Genomic DNA, 19,869 nt, shown 5'->3' with positions numbered 1-19,869 from the left:
ACTCTGGAATTAAATCATAGTAGTTTTGGAATTAAATAATGAACTGATAAAGACTGGAGTTTTGCTTTAGAAAATTTGTTAAAAAAAAAAAGGTGAATCACACTTAAAATGCATATTTGACTTAAAATTACTGATCACAATTTCATACAAGTAATTTGACACCCAGCAATAATAAATCTGCTAATAATTGCATGCAGACTGTAACATTTCAAGCAATTAAACTGCTGATAATAAGCATAAACACCACATCTCAACATTATTAATATCTCCTATTCCCGTAAAACAGGGGTGAATGATGTGGCTTGTGACATTTTCCATAAATACTGAATATGGTTTGCATAATCATTCTGGCTGGGAACTTCTAGAGAAAACAGTTATACTTCAAATAAAACTGCCAATTCGCACTGCACCCCGCACAGAGAAAAGAAAATGGCAAGCTATTCAGTCTCTAAGCTGATATTTTCAAGGATGTACGGATGTACATACTTTTTTGTATGGCACTGTTTGGCACAAAGAATCAATGAAGCTTTTCTTATAAATTCTTCTTATTAAATTGTTATAACAAATGTTTAATACTCTCTACTAAAAGCAAATGGCATTCCACATATTTCGTTACACAAATTACAGCAGCAACATTGAGCAAACTAGCTTTGTGGACTCAAAATCAAATCTTCTGTCCATGCTGTGTTTTCTGGTTCTATAAGTATTGATCTTTTCCATTGATCTTATGTGAGTCCCTGCTGAATTAAATACACTAGTTGTTGAGTCACTGAATGTACTGGATTACTGTACATTTCATACAGTTTTGCAATACATGTGTTTCTGGTAATTGAATTATAAGTCAATGACCAGCTGTCTTCCATAACCGCGAGGAGGAGACACTCTCACTAGGATGCCACCCTCACAAGGGGAAACCAGAGAAGACCCACAAAAATTGGAGCAGAGCTCAAGCCTGCAACCTAAAAGGTGTGAGGTCACCAAACAAAAAAGATTGGAAAAATCCTAAATAAATTCCTATAGCTACGTGTGTTTGGATTAAAAAATGTGTTCCTGTGTTAGATGTGAGGCTGATTTAACCAATGAAACAAAGACTAGTGAAGATATTGCAGACTTTTTTTCCAGGATGTCAGTGTTTTTGGTGAAGCTATCAGAACTTATAATGATAGAATAGAATAGAATAGAATAGAATAGAATAGAATAGAATAGAATAGAATGTGTACTGCTCAGCTGTTACCTTATCTTTCCCTAATGGACACTCTGATATCTATACCAAAGCCTAAAGTGTAATATCCCAAGCTAGCTTGCAACAGGACCATCAATAGAAAGATTGCATTTATAGTATGCATATGAATTCAGTATTCTGAGATTAATTTTGGTGTATTTTAGTGTGGGGTGGCTTAACTGCTTGCATTTAGCCAGCTATTCTGAGACCTATTACTGCATTATTCTTCTCATGGTATTACAGATATTTAACTCCTGATTGAGAACTACCTCGACGAGTCGGCACAATGAGGAAGCAGATTTATGGTACGGCGATTCAGTAGCTTGCTCTGATGATGATCCTTGGCAGAAAGCATGACAGGGTGTCAAGACATCTGTAGGTGGACTGAAAGAGCAGAGAACTCTCTCCCCCAGGAGCTGATTGTCTTTTGATATGTTAAGCAAGTCTGACCTCAAAAATAGTCTATACACATAAACCTTGATCCATGCAAGTGCTTCTTGTAACTTTAGGTCCCCCTAAAACAATTGGACATTGCTATGAGGATTTAGAGGATAAAATATGTAATGTGCAAGATGTGCATAATGGGGGCTATTCAGCATATTGTAGGCTCTGCATGGCTTTTTTTCCTCATTTGAAGGGGCTGACAACTAAATGACTACATAGTAACAACAGACAACTCTAGTACTGGCAGAATGTTGGGGTAAAATTTAGATAAACTCTCTACCTAGCTACCACCCACAGACACAGAGGATGAAAGTGACATTAAGAATCTTAAGAACCTAAAATTACCATTGACCGTGGTAAAATATAGAATCCTATATAACCAGTGTTGGGGGAGTTACTCACAAAATAATCCATTACAGATAGAGGTGGAACGTTCCGGTCCAGAAAGGACAAATCGAGAACAAGGTTTTGTTTCAACCAATCAGTTGGCAACTCTGTGACTGTGATTCTTTTTACTCACCTAGGTGATTTAAACAAAACTTTGCTTTGGATTCATTCACATGCAATGTATAGAACCGTTTGCAGTGCAAGGTTTCTAGTATAACACTACTGGTTCTCAGAATCAGGGTTTTCAGTGCTCGCATCCTAACTGCGAGATGTGCCTGAGCAGAATTAAATCATGTCCAATAAATGCTACATATTTGTTTCTTAAACACAAGGCACTTAACTGACTCAACCACTAGAGCAGGGGTAGGGAACCTGATCCATGGAGAGCCGGTGTGGGTTTTTGGGATGGCCTCTCAATCAGCCAATAACAATGGAATCCAAGGACTGGAGTTGAGAATCGCTGCTTTATTATTGGCTGATTGAGAGGCCATCCTACCCCTGTTATAGAGAATTAAACTATATACATTTTACTCATCTGTCTTTTTATAACTAATCCAATCCACAAACAGGTTACTGGGTCACATTTTGTTGCTGATAATAAAAGGCAGCATGAATTTTAGGCAGATATTATCTTGTTATTTTTAGACTCATTATACAGTGATAGTCAGTCGTTAATAGCGCAGACTGAATGTGATCAATATACCAATATAAAATGGTAATTGGAGCAGGAAATCTATTATAATTCATATAATAATGAATAATACCAAATCAGAGCAGCTTGGTGGGAGTTAACTCAGGCTCTTATCTCTTCCATTGTATGGTGATATCTTTGTTTTTAATTTAATGAAATATTATTTTTAATGACATCCAATTCAGGATGTTCCCTAGTCTAGTGTCTCGTACTGCCTGAGATGGGATCCAAGTTCACTCTTGACCTCGGGATCAAGTGGATGGATGGATTTTTGTTGTCTACTTACCAGAATACATTATTTGAATAATTCCAGCGACATGCATTATTTAGTGGTCTATTGGGTCTGAGTGATTTTTTTCCCCACATTGTTAGATGCTTACCATTTTACTCTGCTGCAGACCTGATGGTTATTAGGAGCGCAGAATTTCTTTCCTGTCCTTCATGTAAGAAAGGGGCCATCTGACATTTCACGGATTTCAGGTGTCTCCGCAGACATTTTAAAGTCACTCCACAGCTATAAGGGCCGCCGTTGAAAGGCCTTCTCCTGACATTCACATTCCATATACTATTCTGCATGAACTTAACAGATATGAAAACAAAAGCAGCAACTTAAAAGTCTTTCTTAAGAATATGTACTATTTCTCTTTTGTTGATTTCTCTATTTTATCTCTGTAGTGAGCTGTTGGATGTATGTTTAAAGCAGAGCGAACATGGTTCTGATACAATAAAATAAGCAATTTTAATGGCAGATAGTCAACACTACTGTAGATGTCCGGAAAACCTCATTTACCAGAGATGCCTATAATCTTAGAAGTGATTCACTGGAGGTTAAAACATTTTGATTTTGACTGGAAAGGAATACTTAACACGCAACAACGTAGTATTACAATATCCAATTACAGTTAAAATGACAGAACAATAAAAGTCACAAAACGTTACAAAACAAAAGTAAGAACAGAGTCAACATTCAATCACAGAGCATAATGACTATAATAATTTCTATATACGTACATGCGTCATTCCAGTTACTGAATATTATCTCCGTGCTTAGTGATGTCACTTCTGTCCAATACTAATTTACCAACTTAACTTCAAGACATTTTGCACCAATCTCCGCACCAAAAACCTTTTAGTAACAACAAGCAAAAACCAGCAAGACATTACTGGCTGACAAAGTAACAACATAATTGTTAGGGCCAAATCGGGGGTCGTCATTAGCATATAAAGTGAAAAAGCGTTGTGTGCATTCTTGATTTTAAATTGTTGTATTCTGTATGTAAGAGCACTATCACCGATTACCATATTGGGGCTGACATTTATCTATTTCCCAGTGTAGTTTCTACCTGAAGTGTAGAAGGTTGTTCTTTGGCTTTTATGCGCTCTCAGTCTCAAGGCTTCACACGAACCAGAAGATGCTACCCTACACGCTTTCCAAAACAGCAACAGTAACTATAGAATAACAATGCAATTATGAAATTATTACAGTTACGAAATGGGTGCAGAACCTCTGACAGTTGGCATTGTGTCAGTTACCATAGTTATAATGCCATAGTGCATTATAGATGACCTTCATAAAGCATTTATAATGCATAATACATATGGCTATACTGTGTTATGCCTTTTGATACATTTTAGAGCCATGTTTATAATGTGTTATGAATGCATTATTATTTCTTATGAATATATTTATAAATTACTAAAAACATGGCCTTAAGTAAAGTATTACCTTGTATTCTTAACTAAAACTACTCTATACTTTCTAGCATTTTGCTACCACTTTGTAATATCTGTGGAGCAACGACATCAATTATAGATGTATTTTTATTATATGCCCATTCATTTCTTATAAACATAATCGTACTTAGTAGCTACTCGATCTTGATATACCGAGAATTAAACATGCATTTTTATAATCGAATTCCATCTTAATGTTCTTTCTTTCACTCAGCACACACATTTTTCGTTGGTCTACGTGATTCCTGCTCATACAGTGTACTGTATACCCAGTGTAACAGGCCATAAAATAAACATGCAATTAATACTAAGGACGATACATACACTTTTATGTCTTTTTGTCCAATAAGAATATTTGCAAAAATGGGTCATATTTTAAGAAATCATTAATAAAATAATAATAAAATTGTTTTATTTGAATAGCCTTTTCACCTACATTCCGTCTCATGGTGCTTTCCTATATTGAAAATCTCTCTAGGCACCAGACCTTGTGTATATAGACCGTGTGGTATATACATTTTCATAATACTGAGAAAATTCCTTTGTACGGAACATTTTATCATGCTCATATAATATGTAGGAAACTGTAGCACAACCGCATCATTTGCTGGATTATATAGTAGACACTAGTTTGAGGAAATGCCTTTAAATGCGCAGTCAGTAAACACTTGACAGATACTGTAGCTGGCCTCCGATGGCCACAAAGGTCATGTGAGCTGTCACTTGGCATCAGTTTGACAGTCACCTGACACATTTGCGCAAGATCATCAGTTCCTCGAATGAACAAAGGCATTTCACTAAAATGGAAGTACAGTAACCTAAGGAGTCAGAGCATATGAATCCATGCCACCGTCAAACATTTAAACCTAAGGAATGTTTATTTTTTTAAAAGGTTCTTTTTTTCCATATAGAACTGATATTCTCACCGGTGTCTTTAATGACCATGAGCTGAATTAAGGATTTATCCTTGTGTGAGATTTCATTATGGACATACGATGACGCGGCCATTCATTCCTACCCCACAATTAAGTACAGCGCAGAAGCATATCAATTTAATTACCAATGAATTCTTCAGGTAAAATAAATACATTTTAGTAAATGAACTATATAACATGAACGATATTTACTGGTGTCAGGAGTGAATATATCGTGACACTTCGGTAGAAGCAGCTTATCTACTTATGTTTTATCAGAAACTTTCCACCAGTTGACCTCTGACCTTTTGGTCGAACAACATACTTACAACGAAATAAAAGCTACATTTGTCCATCCACCTTCTTATCTTCGGATCAAGGTCACGGGGAGAGGATGTTGAAACCTGTCCTAGACGACATAGGGCTAGGGAACTTCATTCCATGAGGTGCCAGTCATTCGCTGAGAACATGCAACACCATCGTACACTGTGGGCAATTTAGGATCACGGATTAACCTGATTAGATGTCTTTGTACTGCAGAAGGAAACCCATGAAGTGGGTGCAGAACATGCAAAGTCCGCACACAAAGAGCAGAGGCCACATTTCTCCTGCCATACCTGGAGTTATGAGGTGAGAGTGCTACTCTCTGAGGTACCATACAGCTTTCTGATTATTTCAGAAACAAAAATGAATTGTGGTAATTCAAAAAGGGAATGGAGCTGCGTTGAGCTTTGATGGTAATAGAAATGTATATAATTGTTCTTTAGAAATAACTTGTGTTTCTCGTAGCGGACAGAAATGTGTTTCCTCATGCTGTTTTTATACATATTGAACAGCATCCCCTTTGAAGTAACATTTTTTTATGTTACTATCGAACTTCTGGTGACCCGGAGATTACAAAAAGCAGGCAACTGTACCATTCACCTGCACAATTGAGTTTGGAAAGCAGTTCAACCGAAGACTAGTGTAAAAATCAGGAGATCCAGGAGAAAGTAATTTTGTATCCACTCTTTTCCCCGAGGTCTCTGAGAACATGAGGCTTGGCAGATATGGAATTACTTCAGTTAGTACATTAGTTTGGTGGACTTCACTGCATGTATTACAGTAAAACATAATGGGGAAAAAAAACAATAAATATAGAAGACCTGTCTATTGTGTAAAATTTTTAATACATTAAACTTTGAAACATCCCTGATTTTACTATGAAGGCAGTCCCCAGGTTACAAGTTACATCCATTCCTTAAGTCCGTCTTTAAGTTCCATAAATATGGAGACATGTCAGATTTGCCGAAACCTGTCTAGCTCATAATTTTTAAGGCCAAACATAGAGTATATAGAAACGTGCTTAGTTAACTTAATGTCAATCAGTATTTGACTGGAAACTTAACAAAAACTATTACCAAAAGTCTGAGGCAGTGCATAAAAATGCTTTTCCCTTGTCTACACTAATTCTTCGTGATAAAATCAAAATGAAATGAATTACTCCAGAGATGTGTGGCACTAATATATTATTGGTTATAAAATAATAATTTATGTAGAAGCTTTTTTTTTCTCTCTTCTCTCATTAAATTCACAGTGGCCTTTTTAAAAGACATACCTATCTATCATTTCATGCCATTGCAGAGATGGAACGCAGAGTCCTCCTATAGTGTCACTGTCTGTATTAATTTAACTTAACGTAGTCATTCACCTCAATGCTCAAAGTTTCTATTAGTTCTCACTAGAGAAAATTTCAGAAGTGAATGTGAAGCTAGACATTGTTGCTTCCCTAATTTCCTTCGAACTAGCAAAGATATAAAGCAATGGTTATTCTTAAGCAGGTAAATTAAAATGCCATTGACAAAACAGACCCAATGGATATTTCTTGCACACAATCAATTTGTGTCACATTGTTTATTAACTATGTACTTATATTGACAAAAATGAAGAAAAACAAAACTCTACATTTGGGATAATTTTTGAGCTGGAGGTAAATAATGCAGGTAGTGCTCGGGGTACACTTGTCATTGGTTAGCAGCGTGCTAAAGGCATGAAATCCATCATCCGAGGCTGGTTGTTGATATTCCATCTCTACATCATGCACAGGGATGCTTTATGAAGGTATATATTGAGCAGCTTACATGAAGCCACAACAATCAATAAGTATTTCATAAAGGCAGCACCATGTGTTTTAATTATTACTTTTGTTGGATATTGTTAAGGAAAAAAATGACATTAAGCTGAAAACCCAATAAACATTAAATAAAATCTGAATTCAGCAAGCAGTACCCTACGTAGTGAATGCATTAAGCTATTAGCAGTCAGCAGACTCAGCTGCTTGGTAACCATGCACTGTCACTTCTTATCAGATTGATGGTGCTTCAAGCAAGGTATTGGGGGTTATGTGGAGTGAATACCGTTAAAAGATGGAGATGGAAATTGAGTTGTGCATTTTTTGAGGATACAGCATTTTTTTTTATTTTAAATCTTTAGATCCACCATTTCTTAGGCAAAGCACTTTTTAATGTAAGTTTTTCTTAATAGTTCACAGTTGAATTAGTTAATAAGACTTTTTTGCCCCATTAAAATCACATAAATTGCAACAGTTAAATGTGTAATGCATAACTTGGAAACAGTGAAAATAATTTTATCCTGCAAATATCATCTTACAAATGATCATAATTGAGGTGTTCGACCAAGAGCATGTTTCGTTCAGAGTGTTTTTTTAAGCCATATACTTTACAAGATACAGTAAATGCTGCATTACAATCAATTATAAAAATGATTTCTATTTAATATGTAACTGGGTTATTGTTTTTAGGCTATGCTGGTCCCTCGTGACTTAGTTAAACTGGGAAATAGTTGCGCTAAGTAGTTTTCTATCAAAGTAATAGTGGGCAAATTTCAATGCACAGTGGACACCAGGTTAAAGCCATCAAGTTGTGTTTAACCAAATATAAATGGGTGTTGTGTGCTAATAATTATTCAGGAACATATTACTAATGAAATAAGAAGAAGAAGAAATGGTATCAGTCAAGCAAATATTATACATACTCTTTCATTTTTGATATTCCCCAAACCGCCACATTTGCCTCCCGGTAATTTATTATAGACATGTACGTATATGATTTAAATGACACAGGTTCAGCGGAATGTTCAGGAAGCACAAAGGGACACCAGAGCAACTGAATAACGTTTGAGAAAATCCCTACAGGCATCCCCACATTAATCTTACTGCTCTGGTCATTTGCAGAGATTGTAAGAGGCCAGTTCAATTTTCTGGGAATGATGAAAGTGCCTTGCCAGGTGTAAAAGAGCAAAGTCCCGCTTTACTTAACAAAATGAGTGAGCCTAATGCAAGCCGTTGGAAGTCTGATTTGTTCAGACCTGCTGACCGGCATTTCGTCGGTTGTTAATTTTGACTGGACGACCACAGCTCAGGTGAACTGACCAATGGTATGAGTAGTAGAAAGGTGGCAGTCTGCCATGTACACGCACGGCAATGTCAGTCCACAATGAGACTTACTGTTTGATCACTAGGGCTGTGAGAAGCCCAAACTCGTGCCTGCACAGCAGCTCCTTGTGGCTAATGGGATAGGCTTACCTAGCCTGACATAGCTACACTGAGCTTTAAATTTAGCCACTGGACAGGGTAATTCGCAAGCATGGTGTCTTAGTTATTAAGAATCTTCACCTCAGGTTCTCTGTCCATGCAGGAGGTGCCGAGAATGCTTGGCGTGAATGTCATTCATGAATGCTATAATGAGCTGTAAAGACAGCATGGTCTCTCTGTGTTTGATCTCCCACCAGTGAGACAAGCAGTCAAATCATGGCTGCAGGCTGTATTCCCATCAAGCACAGACAAAGATGGAACTGGGACCATGAAGGCAGGTGGGAAGGGTCACGCACATCCCTGGAGGCGCTGTGTGACTGATGTCTGCTACTCAACGTGGAGATGATTCTCCCGAAATGCTGCTTTGTAATTTAAACAGCGCAGTGCTAAGCAATGGTCTATTAGTGTTGCTGCTATGGTTAAGATTGTCTTTTTACATCTTAGGAATCAGTGAAGCAGTCGCTGAGAGCTTGTGCTACCCACACACAACAGCTGGTAGCTTGAGGCAGGCCAATTTGTGCGCTTACCTGCCGGATTAATTGGGGTGATTGAGCACCCCGGTATAGGTGTATTTGTGCATTAGTGCACATAATGCTGAGGTAAAGCAAGTGGAGAAGGTTATTTTAACAAGTGGAAATAGGAGGGCTGGCATGCATTAAGAATATTTCTTGATGCAAGTCTAGTTATTAAATCCAGATCCAAGTGTTAAGACCTTGCATTTTTTTAGCTCTTCAGCATGTCCAGCCTTGTAAGATAACTCCGTGGAAATTGCAGTTGAGATTTTTCTTTTTTGAATCTATCTTACCAGTTACCCAGGAGAGGATGAAGAAGATGGAAGGTATTATTTTTTTCCTGGGGGTAAAATCTTTTAATAATTTGTGGAGATTTTGCAGTTGTAGTAATTCTCATATTGTCTTTCTTAAACTTTGCATGTCATTGCTGTCCGATGAAAACTGCACCCACTTTGTTAAGCTTGTGACATTTTATTATAAATATATTAAGCCAGTTCTCCTATGTCTACTGATTAACCAATTAAAAGATGTTTTAGGTAGTCATCTAATTAACTATTATATATGCTTGTACTAGTTAACATTTGGTTGTTTGTATGGATTACTTTATATTGTGAGGTGTGATGATTAAATGTTGATAGCTAGATAGCTAGCTAACATCTTTGTTAATTGTGAATACAAAGCGAGATTAACTTGTATCTTGTTGACGCTGAAAACAATCCACGTAAGTCCATGTAAAACATTAAGCAGTTCACTGACAGCTGTATAAAGTTTTATTTGTGGTGCTACAGGTGCCTCAGTACATTGTTTTAGGTGTACTTTGAGACGTGAGAAAATGTGTTTTTTTCGCCCTCCAGAAACAATGGATTTTTGGAGACACATGCTTTTCATTGGACAGCGAAAATACAGTGAAGAGTCTCAGGCAACAGGAACAGCAGCCGAAAGAGAAACGGGAATAAAATTAAAAACAATAGAACATCAATTGAGAGGAGTCAGATGAGGTGGCTCGGGCATCTACTTAAGATGCCTCCTGGACGCCTCCCTGATGAGATGTTCTGGGCATTTCCCACTGGGAGGAGGCCCCGGGGAAGACACAGCACAAGCTGGAGGGACTATGTCTCTTGGCCGGCCTGGGAACGCCTCGGGATTCCCCCGGAGGAGCTGGCTGAAGTGGCCGGGGAGAGGGAAGTCTGGGTTTCCCGGCTGAGACTAATGCCCCCGCAACCCGACCTCAGATAAGCGGAAGATGATGGATGGATGGATGGATGGATGGAGAACATCAATAATATTCCAATCAAAGTCTGGTATGCCAGCATTAAAATGTACCGATAAGGGTTGGGGCGGGAATGCTGTTGATAAAATTTGCTGATGGGGGAGGGGGGTATTGCGCCAGAGGGTCAATCAGTCAATAAGTTTTATCATTGCTAAGTTTAATATTGGATTTTTGCATACATTTGTTTAATTGTCTTCTCTCCATGCCTGTCCACAAGTTGTCTACGACTCTAAAGAGACAGCATCAGACAGGGCAGATGTAATGCTAGTCTTGTATCTTCGTGCCATTTTCTCCTTGTTACTTTGTGCCAGCTCACTTGGCAGCGAACAATCAATAGACTCCAGTGGTGACAAAAAGTTGGGCAGTAGACATCTCAAAGTACAACAGACGGGAGCGATTTTGTCTATCCTGAAAACTGTCGCTAAAAATGCAAATAACATACATGCTGCTATCATTTAAATCATCATATTATGTCATAATCCTTAAATGTAACTTCTGGAAATTGTGTCTTCCCACGGCCCCTAGATTTGGGGGGGGGGGGGGGGCAGTTAGCTGACTACCCTCTCCCTCTCTATACCTCCAGAGAAAACCCGCCACAGGCTAGACAACATACAGGTCAGTCAAACAGAATGACACTCGGCACTGCCATGCAGCAGGACAGCACCATGTCTGATGAATAACTGACGGGCATTAACAGGTGTAGTTGAACATTGTGCTTCATGACGAAAAATGAAACGACTCTATTTCTGAAGTTAAAACAGACAGGCGCTTCGTCATTTTATAAAGTTCAGTCTTTTGAACTTTTATGACACATATTTAGCAGGATGCGAAGTACATGCATAAGGGTGCAGTGACATTATCGGTCATCAACTGATTATTCTTCCATATTTATTTTTAAATGTACCAGATGTTTACAACAATACAGGTATCTGAAGTGCCTTATAATAATTCCGGAAAATAGTATTTCGGAAAATAGGTCAAACCGTAATCAATACTGCTTCATATTCAGCATGTGTTATGCAGAGCAGACCTTGACCATTAACGGCAACATTCTGAAACATATTTAAATATATTGAAAGATGTACAAATGCATAATATTTGAAATTCTTACCTTATGATCATGACTGTATGCCAGCAGCCAGTTTTCTTGCGTTGGGTGAAATAGAAGACTCAGAATATAAAAGTTCATCCGGAATTTCTGATAGCTTGCACCTTCATCAGAGCTGATCAGGATGCTGCTTTCATGGTCTGGGTCACTTAGCACCATTATCTGAACAGGATAAGGAACGACATTTAGAGACGCACTGATGGGTACCATTAAATTCACAAACACATACATCTGGGCTCATGTAATCTAATCTGGGAATCTGCAGAGTAGCATTCATATTACTTTAATTTTGAACCACTGTATATATGTTTTTATATATCGGTGTTATGAGAAGGCAAAAAGTATATATAGTAATAATACAAAAATATTGTACAAAATTTTGCAAGCAACTTTCTTTAATGCTATAGGTTGTATGTAGTATAGTTCACAGCATGTGCTAGTAATCCAGTTAATAATTAAATATTAAGGAAGCTGAGGATGAACAATTTATTCAATGAATGGCAAAACACAAATATAGTCAATTTGTTTATAATCATATATCGTCTATTAAGTCAGTATTCATTTGCGTTACAATGCCCTCTAATCATTGCCAAATGAAACACAATTATACTTATTAAACTCCTTTAATTCTGAACTAAAAATAATGGATGTTGATTGTGTCAGTTATGTACACAGTGTAAGTTCCGGCAGCTCCCATATCACATATATACAGTATACTGCAGCAGCTCTCCATAGCTTCATCCATGAAGGAGAGGGCGAAATGACCAACATTAGCACTGCAATGTATATACATCATTTACATCATTTCCAGAAGAAACCATCTTAATTTTTCTAAATTTAGGGAGACACTTCTACAAGAGATCAGTTAATTTTCTTCTTCTTCCTCCTCTTCTTCTTCTTATTATTATTATACAGTTTCCAGAGCAGCCTGTTTTGTGTTCTGCATTAACTATTTTTGGGTAACTATCTCCCTTAGTGCACACCTCATTTATTTTTAATCTATCAACATAAAATTCTACCGCCGTTCCAAATAAACCCATATTCAGCTCAATACCTGTGATCAATGCTTTATGTGGGTTAAACGATCTACCCTAATCCACACATTAGGTTCAAGAGAAACTGCTGAAGGAATCGGATGCTGCGTCTCTGAGGACATTAAAACCCACAGACAGAAGGAAGACCTTGTTATGGGATTTCACCTTTGATAGGTTCCTTGTAACGAAAGCCCCAGTTAAATACATTCTTGATAGAGCCTTACCTAGTGGCCTGAGTAAAGAATATTGTCTTGTGTTGTTTCTCGTAAAAATATATTGTCTCTTTCTTTTGTCCTCCAGCACTATTTCCTTTTGTGACAAGGCCACTGCTTTCATACCAGGTACACAAAACCTTGAAAACATGTTCTAAATTGTTTCTACCATGCCACTACATAAAATCTATAAATGCATTTTTTTTTTGAAAAGTTTTTAGAGATATACACTGCTGGGGATATTTAACTGTGGTATAGTTGCCATATTTCTCTCCTGAAATACATAGGATGTATTTGAAATATATCACAGAAAAGCCATTGCAGTCTTTCACATTCTGAGCTTTTCTTTTTGGTCGCATCAACAAGACATTATTGATGCTACCACTAAAAAAAACAGTAAAGAGAATGTGGGCAAAAGGAAGTGAAAAGCGATTTTATCATTCTCTCTTCACTTTCTCACTCAAGGTCTTCAAAGTAGATTCATCCATTTTCATTAAGAACCCTAATTGCAAATAAATAAATACATTTATTGGACATACACATTTTTAGAAGCCTGAGTCCTGGGGAAAAACTTTGTATGCTTGTCAATATTCTGGCTTTCAAGAAGTCCACATCTTTGTTTCTATTTACATTTTCATATCACCCAATGACTGCCATCTGGAAATAAATTGGATTTAAAGTTCTCAGCGCCAGTTGAAATGTAAGTTTACATCCTAATTAAAACCTGAGCACAGCAAAGGATTCCATCCATCCATCTGCGGGGCATGAAAGTGTTCAGTATCTTTACTCTATTAAGTAATCATTATTATTCACTGGAAAACATGCTTATTGAATATATATATATTATATATATATATATATATTTATTTATTTATATATATATGACAGCATACAACTTATTTGTTGCTGTCAAAACTGCCAATGCCTTGATTAATTTCATTAAATGTGTTCCAGTAAACTCTGTTTTCATCAAAACTTTCAGTAAGCCCATTTGTCAATGTACATGGAAGCTTTTATTTGGCAGTTTTATGTTAGATTTGCAGCAACTCATTTGTGATCATCCATTCAGAAAACCGGAATAACATTTATACTTTATAACGTCGTAATTCATGTGTTGGAAACATTAAAGTGCTCGCTCCCATGGTGTGTCATAACTGCAGTTACTTGCATCCAATGGTAAAAAAAAATGTAAACGGAAAAAAAAGTAGTGTAAGCACTCATGCGCATTCACTATTTTATTTATTTGTTTATTTACTTATTTGTTGCTATTGGTGGGTACTCCATTTAAAAAAGTGCATGCACCTTTCAGCCATAAGAATATGTTTTGATCCCTTGACTTAATGCAGCTCAGCAGCTACTGGCAGCTAGCTTTAATGATAATTAAGTAAAGAACTCAAGCTCTGTAAGGACGGCGACGGGTTCCGGTAGTAACAAACACAAGCAGCTGTATTTTCTTTTCTCAACAGGATTTGAATTGGAAAAACAGCAGCACATTTGTCACTGACAAAAATGCCATCCCTCTTTCCACAGCTTTAACTGCGAATCCTCCCTGGTGGTGATTTAGATAAATTGTTTTTCATTAAGAGCCAATAAACAGACTGCAGATTCCGTGCCAGTTTTTTTTGTTGGTCTGGGCCTCCAATTTTGCTATTCATTACCATCGTGGGGGCGGTAGGAGGCCCCTTGTTCCTCCATGTGTCTTATGGCTTGTCACATACAATTTATAGTTTTTAAGGCCTAATCATTTTCAATAATATTGTATTAAGCAACTGCATTTATTGCAAAGGGAAATCGCATTTCACCTTGCGTACTTGATTTTTGTGTCAGTGCTCCACTTAAGCATGTAGAAAAACTGGAAGTACTTGAATCTACAACTCGGCACACGAGCAAGAACACTCCTATCACTGTAATAAAACTTGAGAGAAGTTTTGACCTCTGGCCATTTAGGTCTTTCCCGAATTTATTTCACATAAATAATACATCCTTTACTCATTTTTAGATACTTTAGACAGAAGTTCATTTCCTTCTCTTTATCTGCACTGCATAATACATTAGTATGTATTGTATATTAGTACAAGTATTTTAACTTGATTTTAATAAACCAGTTTACCATGTTGTTCCTGTTTACTGATTAAGGTGTTATCAGTGTTAATGGCACCAGCAGGCATTTGTCTGTTAGGGCAGCAATTAATTCATCAGTGCAAATCAATGGAAAATAATAGCCTGCATCATGTAGCTTTCTATTTTGTTGTTAAGCAACATATTAAAGAATATATTTCAATATGTATTAAAACAGAACCTACAGAAAGCTACAGTATATTTGAATATATTTAAATATTTAAATATATCACAGAACAGAAATTAAATAATTTATGTTATAATCCTAATTAGAGTATTCATCATTATTTATACCCATGCCATTCAATTACCTCAAGGTTAGTACCTGCAGAGTATGGCAGGTGGAAAGACAGATTTAGAAGCTTATAGCCCTAAGACTTGTGGTTTAATTTTCTCATAAGAAAACATCATTAATATACATCATGCAAGCAATATTCTTAATAATACTTAATGAATGTAAACTTGAAAATGTTTTTTTTTCTGTTCAGAATGGGCAAATGTGCAAGATCTTTAACATTTGCAAACGACTAATTGTCCTTTTGAATTTTATGCAAGGAAAAGCTTTTTATTTTACAGCTTATTGGCTTTCTGTTGAATAACTTTACTCACTACGCAGATATTCTTTTTGTTCACGTTTACTGTAAACCTTTCTGGTTGGCATTTATGCATCATAGTCCTGCCTATGAATATATCCATAGTTTGCAATATGAATAAAAAAATGAGATTCAGTATTAATTTCATGAAGAAATTAAGTATTTCACAGTAATATTTATCAATATGTAGATATTTAGCAATTATTAGGTTTTACGTACTATATCTGTTTTTATAGTTCTAAAAGGCTTTCTAACACTTGAACTGAAGTTTATTTATGGGTGACATGTAGCTGAACAAGTTACAGTATGTCCAAGAAAGCTGTGGCTTGCAATCCGATGGGTAGCAAAATAGTTATATCACTTGTACCGTTAGGGGTGCTGGATGCTGGACAATCCTTTGTTTAGACCCCAAAAAATCCTGTATTTACATTCCTGCATGTCCTGTATGCATCTGTGTCTCCCACCGAGAGCAAGATGACGTCTGCAGAAACTTCCCAATTTCCACCTAAGGATACTGTAAATAACACTTCTGCTCCATTTGGAATCACCTTTGGCAGCAATTAGAGCCAGAAACTAATTTTTGGCAAGACTGCCAAATGCATAAACTCTTTTTGAAATTTTTTGCCCACACTTCTTGACAGTTTCATTCAAGTTGTCTCCGATGATTTGGGTATTCCTCACGGAACGGGCGTTTTCATGGACTTTTTCACAGATTCTGTCAAACTTCAGTAAGACTCAACTGAAGACTTTGACTGGGCCACCCAAGGACATGCATAATTTGTGTGTATTTTTCTCTGTCGGTTTTTCATTCATTGTCAACAAGCTTTCCAGTTGCTGCAGAGAATAAGCATTCCTGTGATGTGAGGCTGTCACCAGCAAGCATCTGTGGGGAGGTGCTGCAAAGCCGCTGGATGCCTCTGCACCCCTCTGGATACTCCAACAAGAGGAATGCACTACATCAATCACAAACGATAAACTTCAGTCATTTTAAAATATTAGTCAGGAATGTGACTGGCACAGGGGCCCAATGGGTAGTACTGCCACTGTCTGCCTAGAGATTTCATAATCTTCTCATTGCAATTTGGGCTTCCTTAAACAGTCCAAAGACATGAAGCTAAGCTAAATATCATTTGCAAGTTGCCCATCGTTGGTGCTTGTATAGTATCTGCTGGCGGTAAATTCCAAGACCTGCCGCGGATGACCAAGACCATGGATAACAGCAAACCATCCGTGGACTACATATATAACATGATTTTCATTTACTTACATATGGTAACATTCAATTGATAAATGATGTATAGTAAGACATTACTGACATTAGATGCAGTAAGAACAAAGTACATTGTACATCATTACTATACAGTACTGTACAATCTCGAATGAAAGGGATTCTGTCATTTTTTGCCTAATTCTCAAGAGATGACAGAGCAGTGAAAACACGCATTAAGGGATAACGTAACGCTTTTTATACATTTTTATAACACATACACTGGAATAACACAGCAATCGATGAATGGAGTTCTGGGGGTGGTGTGGGTATGGTGACACCATATGGATGTAAACTGACAAAGAGTACTGGGTGTGACTGGACTGGTGAATTTCACTGTGCTACTGCCTGTACTCCCTCAGCATGCGGTTTGAACCATTTTCCAGTTTTTTTGGACCGTAGTAAATCGTAGATAACTGAAAGAGCAGATATGAAGGAGCCACTGTAAACGCGACAGACTGGCATCCTTTTCATGCTGTAGCCCTGCCTTGTGCCCTACGCTGCCCGGGATGGGCTCCAGGTCCTGTGTGGAAGACAGACAGTCAGCAGTGTAAAATGGATGGTTGGATAATCGATGGCTACGGTGACTTTTGGACTTTACAGTGACAGATCATCCAAATACACAAGTTTACAAAGATCATGGAATATTTAACAATTACTACCATACTTGGAATTTTGGAAGTTAAACAAATGCTTTATACTTTTACAGTATATGCAGCCTTCAGATTGTGATGTCGCAAATGGTATGTGGATATTCCATTGTTCTTTTATACAATAAGATTCCCAGGCATCAGAAGAGAGATGGTACAATCCCCATATATGGTGAAGCTGACAACCAGACCCACTATGATCAAATGCCCATTCAATATGAAACATTCTGTTCTTTGAAATTCCTGCTGTTCAAGCCATCAAAATTTTATCATATACACACAACCAAATTTGACATTATTAATAGCATAATTTTAGGTTGAGTCATGCAGCCAATATTCTCCATTCCTTAAGAAAATCCTTTGTAGTTAATGTGTGAAGTGTTTCATAACAGCGTTAGCAGAGGATGCATAAAGAAAATGAGTCATTTATGTAAACTATATATATATATATATATATATATATATATATATATATATATATATATATATATATATATATATATATATATATATATTATTTTTCCCCACAAATTTTATTAATTCTTAGCATTAATTTTTATCATGCTCCATTTATGACTAAGTGCATGCAGGAACATATGTTTGTGTGTGTGCATTTTCACACTGGCTCAAATGCAATTCCATTAAATGTAATTAAATATTTTTTTATAAACTGCCACTCCAGAGATAATTACCAAAAAGTGCTGCACATACACACAAGTATAGTGTGATCCTTTTCAAAATGAAGCTGGGATATCGCCCTGGTATTTTGCAGTTTATTTCATTTTATGGAGGAAAAAAAGAAAAAAAAAACTTACATTTTATGTGAAAGACATATTTCCTGATGCTTTGTAATGAGGACAATTAAGACAAACTTCTGTAGGTCTGTTTCTGGAGGAAGGAACTCCGATTAAAACTTACAAGTGTGATAACTGAACCTGGGTTTACAGAATGAAAGAATGAATTTTCATTATGACTGTCTTGTAAAATAAATTGGAAAAATTAATTTCACAGCCGAGGATAAGAAACTTTGCTTATATGGCTACCAAGATTATCCTTGATGTGATTTACTTTTGCATAAAAATGAGAAAAGCTTTCCACACCCATTTCCCATGTGCTGGCGAAGCGTTTTTACTATCTGCAAAGCAAATTCTGAGAATGTCAAAGGTAAATGGAAGGAACTGTATGGATGGACTGTGGCTGTACTTGAACAGGATCTGTACGGTATGTAGTCCAACTGTCCACAACAATTGGCATTGATGTCATTTTCCAGATAAACAATGTCTTTTTCATTATAGAAATTTTCAACACCAAGAATGCCATGTCTATAAAAATCTATTAACACATTCATAATACATTAAAATGCACTCATAGAGCATTATAAACATGGCTTTGGCATTAGGAATTCTTTTTCAAGCGCTCATCTGTTATGCACTACATATAGCTTCATAATACAGAACAAAGCATCTTCAATTCTTATACCTGCCATTATAAGGCATTATGAAGGTATCTATATATTTGCATTATAGATGAGAGCTTCACTGGAGATAATGAGGTGTTATAATCAACACTATAATGCCTTATGACTGTCAATAGAAGATGCTGTAATGCTTTATTGATTCTTATACCAACCCCTGTAATGCATTATGAAGGTATCTATAGTGCATTATAGATGAGAGCTTCACTGGAGCTTATAAGGTGTCATAATCAACACTATAATGCCTTATGACTGTCAATAGAAGATGCTGTAATGCTTTATTGATTCTTATACCAACCCCTGTAATGCATTATGAAGGTATCTATAGTGCATTATAGATGAGAGCTTCACTGGAGCTAATGAGGTGTTATAATCAACACTATAATGCCTTATGACTGTCAATAGAAGATGCTGTAATGCTTTGTTGATTCTTATACCGACCCCTGTAATGCGCTACAGATGACAGCTATCAGTATAAGTGTTGCCAAATATTCTTCGGCTTTTAGTATTTTAGACTTTATACCATTGTTGAAGGATCTGCCTAAAACAACTTGACAGTAAAAAGTAAATACACTATTATAATTTAACAGTAGCAGCTGTTCCATTTTTGCTGTTATGTATATAAATGAGAAAATCTGCATACCCTA

General features: G+C 36.7%; 1 protein-coding gene across 1 annotated transcript in view; it reads right to left on the bottom strand.

The window, feature by feature from the left end:
- The window catches only part of sorcs3 (sortilin related VPS10 domain containing receptor 3), a 164,348-nt gene that overhangs the window by 53,509 nt on the left and 90,970 nt on the right, over nucleotides 1-19,869 (bottom strand). Inside the window, exon 4 of the mRNA XM_048987200.1 lies at nucleotides 11,878-12,036. Coding sequence (XP_048843157.1) covers nucleotides 11,878-12,036 — 159 coding nt within the window. The remainder of the gene's footprint in view (nucleotides 1-11,877; nucleotides 12,037-19,869) is intronic.

Source organism: Brienomyrus brachyistius, chromosome 20, assembly GCF_023856365.1.
Source record: "Brienomyrus brachyistius isolate T26 chromosome 20, BBRACH_0.4, whole genome shotgun sequence".
NCBI classification, from domain to species: Eukaryota; Metazoa; Chordata; class Actinopteri; order Osteoglossiformes; family Mormyridae; genus Brienomyrus; species Brienomyrus brachyistius.
The sequence above is the reverse complement of the archived record's forward strand: the minus strand, read 5'-3'. Positions and strand labels throughout refer to the sequence as shown.